This window comes from Rutilus rutilus (assembly GCF_951802725.1).
Source record: "Rutilus rutilus genome assembly, chromosome: 1".
Taxonomy (NCBI): Eukaryota; Metazoa; Chordata; class Actinopteri; order Cypriniformes; family Leuciscidae; genus Rutilus; species Rutilus rutilus.
Genome location: NC_140209.1, coordinates 9850045 through 9862153, shown reverse-complemented (window position 1 = coordinate 9862153; position 12109 = coordinate 9850045). Strand labels below are relative to the sequence as shown.

Here is a 12109-nt window from a genome sequence, read left to right as displayed (position 1 = left end):
ATCACATATATTAGTGCACATGTGAGTGTTCTCAATGTTCTAAACTGGCTCAAAATAAAAATGAAGTCCTTTTTTAGGTCATTTCCTGGATTCTTCAGAAAGGAAGTGAGGGGTAAAAAACGTTTTGGACCATATAAACGGCCACAGAAAAGCTTTTTGATGGTTTTTTTTCTCCTTGACCAACAATATGAGAAAACGCCCAAAGGAGAGACAGAATTACAACTTACACTTGCAGGACTTGGGAGAAGATCATTAACTATAACCGAAAACATGACTCATTCAGAGGTAAGATCAATAATGTATTTTTTCTTGTTTTTTTGTGTTGGGTGAATTTCCTTACTTTCTTTTACTCTGCCTTTGATAATTAAGCTATCAGAGGTGCTTGTTAATGCATATCCAAAACTGGCAAAAATCTGCGGAGGATGGTTGCTGCACAAGTGCTCAGGTATGTAGGATTGTTTTGTTCTAACCTCTTAATACTTATGTGAATTGAAATCATACGCGTTTATAGATATCAGATGGATTTTATCTATTAAATATTTTTGGTGTATTGTCTATTTCTATATTCTGTTAAATACTTTGAATCATAGGTGGAGGTGGTCAACGGAAATTGACTGTCATCCCTCCTGACCCTGATGGGTATAATGGACAGCAATTAAAAACCGTGAGCAGCAATGGAAAGAGCACAATGTATGTAGTTCCTCTGCAAGAGCAAATTGACACAACTCCATTACCACCTGATGCAAGGGAATTTGAAAAAATGCCCAAAGCTCAGTGTGCACTCTGCAGCAAAATGGTTCCCCTTCAGTGCCTTCCAGTACACATAAAACACTGTAAGATGGAACATGTGGATCTGTGTATCTCAAGTGATGATGTAAGTCTAAGGTGTTTATTTTAGTCATCAGTGAGCTCTAAAAACAAGGTTGATGAGTTTCTGTTTTATTTCCAGTCGATGGAGAAGTCCCCAGACTCCCCACAAGAAGATAATTCAACTTCTATTGACACTTGGAAAGAGGTGTGTTTAAAAAAAAAAAAAAAAAAAAATGATACTGATCTTTTTTTTTTTTTTATTTCATAAGCTCTGAAAACACTATTTTTATGTGATATTATTATTATTATTATTTTTTTATTTTTTTTCTCACACAAACCGCCCGTTTCGTGTTTTAGGCCATCAGTGTGTACTTACGATGGGGAATTGTTTAATTTGGACTTCACTGTGCATGCTCTTTGAGACAGTGACCATAGACCTGCATTATATGACTGACAGACAAGAACGGTTTGACCTAAAAACATCACAATTGAAACTACTGCGGACACAAAGACACCTACATCTTGGATGCCCTTGAGGTAAGCTAAAACATACCAAAATTTAATTTCAAAGTGAACTATCCCTTTAAGCCTCCCTCCCTCCCTGTTTTTAAGACGGTGAAGCTGAACAAATGACTGCAGGTAAAGTTATGCAGTGGATGACAGGCCAGAGACATAAGCCAATTCTCCCCAGTGACCAGAAGGATTTCAACATCACTGTGAAGTTCAATCACGACTGTGACACAAAACACACTGTGTGTTTTCCAACTGTAAGCGCATGTACTCGCACAATTACGTTTCCTACTGCTCACCTGAAAACACTGAATGAATTTAAAAACATAATGGAAATAGCTATGAAATATGGGGAGTCATTTGACAATGTTTAAATGTATTTGGTGGGGAAAGCATGTTAAAACAGCAACTTTCAGCTTCTTTTTGAATCACTGTTTATTGGCACAAGTAAAACTGTTCCTTTGACAATATTTGTTGAGAATTTTCATGTTAAGGAAACTCAAAATCATTAACTGTTCTGAATTTATTTACAAATACATTTTCATCATTCATTGTGCTGCTTTGTTACAGTTTTCCAAATATATACACAATTTGCTAAATAAATGTTTACAATGGTCTCACACAGTTGTTCGTGTATTTTAAAGACTTTCAAAATAATGAACCAAAGATGTATAAATATCTCTGCCATAACAGTCAGATGTTGCAAGAGGATTAAAGATGGATTTTACTGTTTCCATCAGAGCAGGAGTGAGTGGGCACTCAATTTCTGGAACATGAACTCCAACATCATCTTCTGTCACACTATCAAACGTCTCCCAGTCGGTTCCAAACAGTTCCAAATTCTTAAATGAATTTTTTTTTTAATTACTTCACGCATCATGCAAAAGCACAATTTGACAGTATAACTTGAAGGCATAGAAAATCAATTAAAAAAAAACAAACCTGAAAACTCTCTTCATTGTCTCCAGATGAGTTGTGCATGTGTCCCATTATCCACATCTGGTTAGGGGTGAGCCCATTTTCAGACCGTAATGGATGATTGTCCCAGCCTTCAGAAAAACTGTGGAGGTCACGCTTCAGACGTGGGAGGAAGACATAATGTGCACAAAACACATGAAGGGAATCTGACAAGTCCAAAAAGCCATCTTCCTCAAGGCTGTGAAGTATTTCGTAATACAGCTGTGTTACGCTGACCCAGACGTCTCGCCACAGGCGTTCAATTCTAGAGAATACAAAATGTATCAATTAAAAATTATAAATTACACGGTAGTGTGACATCTTAAAGGGATACTCCACTTTAAAAGGAAAATTCTGTCATCATATACTCACCCTCATGTTGTTTCAAACCTGTATGAATTTCTTTCTTTTGCTGAACAGAAAGGAAGATATTTAGAAGAATATCAGTAACCAGACAGTTTCTGGTCTCATTGACTTCCATAGCAGGAAAAAATATATATACTATGAAAGTCAGTGAGACCAGAATATCTTCCTTTATGTTCAGCAGAAGAAAGAAATTCATACAGGTTTGAAACAACATGAGGGTGAGTATATGATGACAGAGATTTCATTTTAAAGTGGAGTATCCCTTTAACTTGTTTATTACCTCTGATTATGTACGCTTTTCCCAGAAATGAAGCTTCCTCTTCCAGTCCCTTTCACACGAAACATGGTTTCGGCAATTGCCACATTTTCCACACCTTCATCACCCCGGACCCTGAAATGGAGGGGTGAAGGGAGAGGTTAAATCTGCTTGACTGCCATAATGTTAAGAAAATACAAATAAACATGTTTACTCATCTGTCCCTCCCGAACCTATAACAGAAGTGTCCTTCCTGGGTCAAAATGACCCGAGGGCCAGAAATCTTAATTCCATTTTTATAATTTATTTCTAAATATTTATGTAGGTTTTTCTATTATTTTTGGGTGATTTTTATTATATTTACCTTTTATTCTGGATTTTTTTTTTTTTTACATTAAAAAAATCTAGCTGAATTAGAACCTAAACATGTGTGTACATTCATACAATTTCATAAATATAAGTATATTTAAAAAAATATATAACTGATATAAACTCAGTCTCTCAAATGTAACTGTTAAGTTAAAAAAAAAAAAAAAAAAAAAAGGAAAAATGAGTCATATCCCAGCAGAAACATGACACATTATAATATGTTCTATTGGAGTGTGTGTATCATGCGTGTTTTCTGCATTGGGGATATTCTGTAGTCTCAGCCCTTCATTTGGGTATAAATCTTTGTCTCAGATTTTGTATATCAAAAAAAAAAAAAAAAATTCTCGTACATTCCATTCATTCCTATGTGGGTCAAAATGACCCACGAGGGACCCTTTTGTTACTTTTTTATTGCACCCATTTAAACTCCTCAAATCCACTCAGTTTTGTGTGTGTGTGTGTGTGTGTGTGTGTGTGTGTGTGTGTGTGTATTCCTGGTGCAAGTATGACAAAAGTAAAGAAATCTTAGACCGGTACGATCAACACACGATTTTTATAAACTGGAAAATCAGTTTTGGGTCAAAATGACCTGAGGGATGAGGGCCAGTAGCAGTTTTAACATTAAGTGGCATGGCATCTGACGCACAGAAGCCAATGGCACATGTCACTATGCGTATTGGCACATCCGGTCTTCATTGGCATGTGCCAGTGGATAGTGGCATGTGTCACTGACATTATTGGCATGTGTCACTGACATCGCGACACACTGACACTGACACCTGACTGACACCGAGTTGCGGAACATGTCACCGTGTTGCGACACCTCCAGTAGTGACTGACAGATTAATCGAACACCTATAGCCTACTGACGTAATTGTTGCACAAAATCCTAAATAAATAGCCTAATTTTGTGATATTTAAAATATCAATTGTGAGTGTAACACTGGCCAGATGAGATGAGAATCTTGCGCTGGCCAGTGTTACACTCACTTATACTGACACCTACTGGCGTGCGTCCGTGCAGCATCACGCAAAAATAAAGGTTTACAGTAACGGGCGCGACTGTTAATACGTTATTCGTAGTGACCCATGATTGATTTATTTCGTGTCTTTCCTAGAATGGGCAGTTTGTGACTTTGCGAGATAAACAACATAAAGTAGCACTGGTATTACAAAACATTCAGTGGCACATACCAATCAAATACAGACGTGACACAAATAACACGTTTGAAAAAATATTAATGCACTTTAATTCGTTTAATTGATATTTTAAATATCACAAAATTAGGCTATTTATTTAGGATTTTGTGCAACAATTACGTCAGTAGGCTATAGGTGTTCGATTAATCTGTCAGTCACTACTGGAGGTGTCGCAACACGGTGACATGTTCCGCAACTATGTGTCAGTCAGGTGTCAGTGTCAGTGTGTCGCGATGTCAGTGACACATGCCACTATCCACCACTGGCACATGCCAATAATGTCAGTGACACATGCCACTATCCATTGGCACATGCCAATGAAGACCGGATGTGCCACCGGATGTGCCAATACGCATAGTGACATGTGCCATTGGCTTCTGTGTGTCAGATGCCATGTCACTAAATGTTAATACCGCCTCTCGGATGAGGGTTTAACTAAACGCAAGGAAGTGATAACAGAAAAACAATTTTCTCCTACCTTGAAGGCCAGCCATGTTTTTGCACAGACTGGAGAAAGAATGATAAGGCAGTGCTTGAACGGTTGTTTGTTGCTGGTTCCAGGTACATGATCTATACCAAAAAACAAATAAATGTAATACATTAAATCATTCAATACATTCTAACACAGATAGATAGTCAGATTATAGATAGATAAGTAATATTATTGATTGATAGATAGATTCCACTGGGTTGGAAATAAATGTGTTTACCTTTCGTGAGAACCCATCTATCCCACCAAATATGATGATGTTGTACCTTCAAAGTAAAACCATGTTAAACGTAATATTGCATAACATTACACTTTCGAAGGTAAAAAATAAGACCATACCTTATGAGCTTGTGGTTCGTGTCAATATGGACTAAGGACAGTGGACTTTGAACAAAATATGACCTCCTGACAATACACCCCAGCTGGGTCATCCTTTCCAGAATTCCAGGGGCATCCACTCTGTGCATGGATTCTTTTATGCGGTTCCATTGAACTCTGTGTCCGTCTGCTTGCAGGCAGCCTTTTATCATCCTATATCCAGCATTTGGTAGTCTTCTTTTGATGGCCAAAATGGCATTATCCAATTCATTGTCAGACATGGTGCTATATGTAGTTTTTACAGATAAACCCAAGTCACGCATTCGGCGGAAGATTGTTGACTGGCTTACTCCTAAAATGTTCGCAATACAGGAAACTGGTAAAGACATCTCTATGAGACGGGACAGCATTTCCTCGGAAACAATAAACTTAGGTCGACCTCGTCCACCACCACATTCCCTTGTAAGAACTGGGGCCACCTCTTGGGAAAAAGCTGCATGAATTTTTTGTTGCAAATCCATGAGGGTCTCCAAAATATCATTTGGCACATCAAAGACAGTGGAGGCTGATGACAAAATAAACACTTCTTGATTGATAACATACTGAAAATAGTCCAAGTCCAGCTGATGACCATCTAAAACTGCACTTATTCGTGACCTGAGGCGTTCCAGTAGGTGCGTCATCAGCGGTCCCTGTAAGTCAAATTACTCTGACATTAATATTACTTAGACAAAATTCTATCTTTTATTAGTGATAAATGAAATATGACTTCAATACTTAAACAGTGAACACTTATATTACATGACCTGTGTATTAACATACAGTGCACGTAACACGACTGTTAGGAAGTCAACACTTAAAATTGCTCATTCTTTTATGTAGCCCTATCTCATCGCGCTACAGGCTGCAGTGATGACCTCCTAAACAACTGTCTTCTTTAAGCACCTAACGTTACATGTACTCTAAGAGCTTATTTTACCTACTATACTATCTCTGTAATATTGCTCCTCTCTGTTATTAGTGATAAATAACCCTTAAACACAGGGGTCGTCAAGTTCGGTCCTGGAGGGCCGGTGTCGTGCAGAGTTTAACGTTAGCTCCGACCTCACGACCTCCAGGAACAAGTTTGATGACCAGTGCTTAAACATGTCAGATAAAAAATAATAATAATAATAATAATAATTTAAAAAAAGAACTTACCTGAGACGAGGAGTGAGCGCTTGGCTGCTGATCTGCCATTTCGGCGCCAGTGGTTTAAACCGTTGGTGGGGCGCATGCGCACTTCGTTGGATCGATTCATCTTCCCTCGGATAGTAATGCCTGTGACCTTGATGACGTATTTTTGACAGTCGCTTCGCACACCGCACTTCATGGTCGTAATTCGCATTCGTGTGTGTAACAGAGCTGTTGTGAAAACACGCGCTGTGTCTGTAAACTGTCACAGTCGTACATTTTAGAGTTGTACTCTAAAAAACACACAGAATCGCGCATCTGTAAACTGTCGTGGCCGTAGATTTTGGAATCCAACTCGGACAAAAAACAGAATTACATACAATAGTTTTAAATTACGCACGAGTATATTAAAATTACACACAAATGTTTTGAATTACGTACGATTATTTTTGAAAGTGATTTTATTCCATAATCCCATGCTGTCTGGTTTAGATTTCGTTCGTGTGAACATCCATATGCAGCACAAAAGTCCGGCATCATCCATGAATTCGTAGTACAGGCGGAGATAGCAGCGTTACCTAGCTACTTCCTATGACAAGACCCCTGTTCCAAGATGGTGGCGGTTTTGACACAAGCGGTCCGAGTCTTTCGTTCTTCCTGTCAGTCCCATAGAGGCTATGTTGTCAGTCCCGGAAAGAGAAATGATTAGTTCATCTTTCGAGTCTCGGGTTCGGGTTCGGCCGGTCCGAGTCTTTCGGGTCGTTCGTTCTTCAAGCCACAAACACAGCACTATGCAGAAACAGAAATGATTAGTTCATGTTTTTCGAATCTTCGGGTTTGAGTCATTCGCTCTTTGGTCACGTGACCGCTGGTATCTCGCAACAAATACAACAGATTCGTATTATTGACTGCGCCTGAATGTATATGTCAAATAGACATTTAGAAGATGTCTTTAAGCTGTAATGATTTAGAATGTATGTTAAACTGACATCTTCTAAACGTCTATTTGACATCTGACAGGAAACGTCCTATAGACGTATTGCAGATGAGCAAACACTCTTGAAAATACGTCTTCCAGATGTAAACATCACATCAAATAGACATGTGCTATCTGGGTACCCATCAAGCATCGATTACATTAACTATGTTCATTCAAAAGCATTGTGTTACACAGCGGCTATAATAAGCTCAGTCTGTCAGTGGCACAGCTTGTACAGTGTCAATAGCCTACGACACTTCCATTAAAGATTCGCGCAAAACTTTTGCGATTTTTTTATTTATTTATTTTTTTCTTCATTTTTCTAAATATCGATAAAAAACTATTGCGAAATGACGGCGTTTCCATTCATTTTTCTTTGTTTTCTGAGAAGAAGAAAATAAAACGATAAACAATCCTCTGTAAGTTTTTGCTATTGTAAATATTGCTGCAGATTCGCTATAATCTCATCAGTATTTTATTGTAATATTGCAGGCATCTCTATTTCCTCTGGGTGCTTCGAGTCCTTCCTCCCTGCAAAATAAAAGCATTGACTGACCTCTCGTATGTGTTTTTATCATGATTGCAGATTGTTCCAGATCAGATGAGTGTGAATCATCAGATTGTGTGCGGCTCAAAACTCACCAGCTCTTCTTGCACAGATGATCTGAAGAAGAATCACAGTAGGAGCAGCAAACACTGCCATCTCAACAATAATCACAATCACTGCAGGAAACATGAGAGGAAGAAGAGAAACTGTACATGACTGAAGTCAAGGGTATTCAACTATCAACAGTTATTGATGAAGCGTTTACAGACTGACTGATAGTTTAATGTTATAAAGCTGTCAGTATAAATGAACGTGTCGTACCTCTGTATAATGATCCAGCAGTCACACTGACTTCAGTTTCTCCTGGATCTGTGGATCACGTCTGTTAGTTCAGTTCAACACATAATGCCACATATACACAACATCATCATCACACAATACTTGAGCTTCACACAGGATTTTCATTTTAGCGGGACTCAGCTCCCAATGAGTGTATGTAGTGTTGACAAAAGACCCGGTACTTCGGTACCAAGTTGGTACTAAAAAAATTAACCCTCTGAGGTCGGCAAACGCGCCGGCGCGTTTTGCTGGATTTTCTTCACATTGTAGCACTATAAACTTAAATTTCTCCGTCATTTATGGTCATACAGAAAAAAGAAATATAAAAAAAGAATCTGTGATATTTCTACTTTTGTATGTGTCCACTTACAATCAAATCAAAACATTGTGCTTTTGTAAAATAAAGAAAATAAACAGGGTGTGCATTCTGCCTCTCCGTCGCAGTGAACTTTTTTTTCTTGAGCACGTCTATAAACTGAAACAAAACGCAGCGAATACTTGTCACACATTTATGAGCCATATACCTTTATAAACATTTAAGTGTGTACTTTTAAATGATCGGATTCAAACTGAAAACAAATATTCTCTGTTTAAGTAATTTGTATAAAACCAACAAGATTTTTTTCAGCTTCTCAAACGCTTCCTAATTATTTTTAATTTGACCACTCGCGCAAAAGAGATTCACATGCAAATCTCCACATGGAACGCGAATGCGCTCATTACCTCAAAAACAAAACTCCAAAACACTTCACAAGTCTCTGCTTTTTGTCGAGTTTGAAAGACTTGCTTACATTGAAAGTGAGCTTACATTGGAATTACCTCAGAAGAAGAAGAACGCGATTTGAAGACAAGAAAGATGTAAGGTAAGAAATTCTTACATATTAGTTTGTTATTGTTGCATAAACTTCACATTGCAGTTGAACTGTTGCTAGATATATGGTGAATATTGTAATATTTAGGCCCGTGTTTACTGTTACTGTGTTTGTGAATATCTGCTCAAACGTAGATATGTATATGGTAACCATAATGTTTTATATTTGAGCGCGATCGCGTTTGTATCATATTTGATATGTTTGAAAAGCAAAACGCACCAAACGACTTCATCTTTTTACTATTATCTAATTTCATATCATCATAACGAATGGAAACATTTGAAGTAACATGATAATCAATATATTTTTCTCTAGCTTAGTTGTTACTGAAATATTTTGGAAGATTTATAGGCTGCTATGGTTATTGTTATTATTATTTTATGCAGCACTGCGCATAGCCTATGCCTACAAGGCACAACAAACCTGGCGTTCATTATATTATTGTTGGAAACATTTGTGTGTGTGTGTGTATTCTGTGAATTTTAAAAAGCAATTTTAACCAGACAAATCTAAAATGTATTCCCCAAATCGTCAGGCCTTTCTCTTGATATCAGTATGTTCACTTTTTTTTTTCAGGGCCCAGATGCCACTCCTGCTGACTTCAACATTCACATGAGTCTCTGTATATGAACATGGTAAAGTGAAAATCAAACACCTTGGAAATGAAAGGTATGTACAATGTTTTTAGGAATGGCACAAAGGTCTCTGTCTTTGGATCATTGGTTATCTTTGAATTATGTTGTGTTGTAAATAAATCAAACAATCTAAAAGCCATTCTTTTTTAAATCTCCTCATTCTTTGTGCAAGGTTGCTCAGAATGATAGGGGCCTGATAGCTCCTAATAGGGCAGCTAGAGGAGGGTCTTTGTCTTTCTCAGGTGTGAAAAGCTTACATATTAATGAGCTCCCGCATAAAGCTTTGTGGCACAAAACACGTCGTAAATTTTTTTAATCAATATATTGTCTTCTCTGAATGAGCAGTCAGGGTGATTTTCACATCGTTTTAGAGCAAATATTCTAGGCTACATCATACAATTTTCAAAAGTCTTGTGAAGAAATAATCAGTATGGGTTTCATGACCTTATTTCAGTGAGAATTTTTTTTTTTTGTATTTTCACAAACCATGCATAAATGTCATTATCTCAAAACTACAAACTTTTACACACATGCTGCTGATATATTATTGTAGCAGAGTTTGTGCTGAATACAGTGTAATCAGACTTTAGCCATGAAAATGTCACAAGTAACAGAAATAAGCACAAATGTCAGAGCATGTCAGAACACCTCCAGGGCCCAGAAAACAGCTCAGACCTCAGAGGGTTAATAAACAAACTACAGCTGGTCCAAAACGCAGCAGCTCGAGTTCTTACCAGAACCAGGAAGTATGACCATATTAGCCCGGTTCTGTCAACACTGCATTGGCTCCCTATTAAACATCGTATAAATCAGCAAAAAACATTGCTGATTACTTACAAAACACTAAATAGTTTAGCTCTGCAGTACTTGAGCGAGCTCTCAATGCATTATAGTCCTTCACGTCTATTGCAATCTCAAAATTCCGGCCAGTTGATAATACCTAGAATATCAAAACCGACTGCTGGCGGTAGATCCTTTTCCTATTTAGCACCAAAACTTTGGAACAGTCTTCCTAACATTGTCCGGGAAGCAGACACACTCTGTCAGTTCAAAGCAAGATTAAAGACACATCTCTTTGACCTAGCATACACATAACACATTATAGACTTCTATAATACAATGATTAGGCTGCATAGATTAGGTCAGCCGGAACCGGGAACACTTCCTATAAATCCTGATGTACTCGTTACATCATAAGAAGAATGGCATCTACGCTAATTTTAGTGTCTTTGTTTATCCAGAGGTTTTCCCGCAGCCTCCCGGATCCAGGCTGTATCCAGATCTGGTGAAGGAACTTCGCCTTGACCGGATGTCATCGCAGTGCTGAAGTGCCAACTAGTCTCTCCCTATGGAGGATCCCTTTCCCACTCTACAGATAAAGCGCTGTCGGGAAAATTCGTTTCGCGTACCTACCCTGAATTGACAAAATAAAATAATTCTGTATCAAAATTTATTTAACAAATGATCGTTGTGACGGACGCGAATCAATCAAAACTAACTTTAGCTGAAAAATAACTTTATTAAAGAACCGCTATAAAGCCAAAACAATCTCTGTTACCATAAATTATACGCTTATCTCTGTAAAGCTGCTTTGATACAATCTACATTGTTAAAAGCGCTATATAAAAAGTCTTGACGATGACTTGACTTTTAATTATTAATGGCCGTTCACACTAGACTTTTCCTTCCTAGACTTCCATTCATGAGTCTGTGAAAGTGAGACACCAGAAACACAAGCTCAAGTGAATAACCCTGTGAGAAATAACACAAACATTTATCATTCAAGTGGAGTGGATTGCTTATTTTTAATTATTATTATTTGTTATACCAGTATGTTAAATTTATGTTTGTGAAAAAGCTGCCACAGAATGTGACGTTATTTCACGGCCCACATGCTCAATGTAGAGCGGCCGTGGCTTTAACTAGTTTTAAATTAACAATTTTTATTAGCATTATCTGTGTCCTACATGTTTCACTCAACCCTGTTACTCCTGATATGATTTTCCTCCTTTTAAAAACAGAGAATTTCTTAAAACTGTGACATCATCTGGGCTCTTTCTACTGCATGATGGGAAGACAAGAATATAATCTCAATCCATTGTCTCAGTTTTTACACAAACTGTAGCATTGACTGTATTCATCAACCCTGTTACCAAAGTTACTGTAAGAAGAATCTCTATAACTATGAATAACTTGTATGATATTTGACAAATACAACTTTATCAGTGACTTTTGTGTTTACTGATTATTCTTAAAAAATAATAATTGTTTTAACTATGTTAAAAATG

The 12109-nt window shown here is 37.5% G+C and overlaps 2 protein-coding genes across 2 annotated transcripts in view; one reads left to right on the top strand and one right to left on the bottom strand.

The window, feature by feature from the left end:
* The window catches only part of LOC311304071 (uncharacterized protein), a gene marked incomplete at its 3' end in the record, with an annotated part of 2597 nt that extends 1168 nt beyond the window's left edge, over positions 1-1429 (top strand). The window contains exons 3-7 of the mRNA XM_084430931.1: positions 78-285; positions 370-445; positions 591-874; positions 950-1017; positions 1423-1429. Coding sequence (XP_084287057.1) covers positions 78-285; positions 370-445; positions 591-874; positions 950-1017; positions 1423-1429 — 643 coding nt within the window. The remainder of the gene's footprint in view (positions 1-77; positions 286-369; positions 446-590; positions 875-949; positions 1018-1422) is intronic.
* A 316-nt stretch (positions 1430-1745) lies between these two features.
* On the bottom strand, positions 1746-5747 carry LOC311275544 (uncharacterized protein). The gene is made up of 6 exons (XM_084384653.1): positions 5298-5747; positions 5179-5224; positions 4947-5038; positions 2924-3034; positions 2263-2542; positions 1746-2162 (listed from the first exon to the last, which is right to left on the bottom strand). Exons 1-6 carry the CDS (start codon positions 5684-5686, stop codon positions 1959-1961), a joined length of 1122 nt encoding a protein of 373 aa, XP_084240779.1. The 5' UTR covers positions 5687-5747; the 3' UTR covers positions 1746-1958.
* Positions 5748-12109: the final 6362 nt, after the last annotated feature.

Coding starts and splice junctions, on each gene's coding strand:
- LOC311275544 (XM_084384653.1), bottom strand. CDS start 5,686: ATGCTGTCCCGTCTCATAGAGATGTCTTTACCAGTTTCCTGTATTGCG. Junction 3,035..4,946: donor AAACATGGCTGGCCTTCAAG/GTAGGAGAAAAT, acceptor CCTCCATTTCAG/GGTCCGGGGTGATGAAGGTG. Junction 2,163..2,262: donor ACAATGAAGAGAGTTTTCAG/GTTTGTTTTTTT, acceptor AATTCATTTAAG/AATTTGGAACTGTTTGGAAC.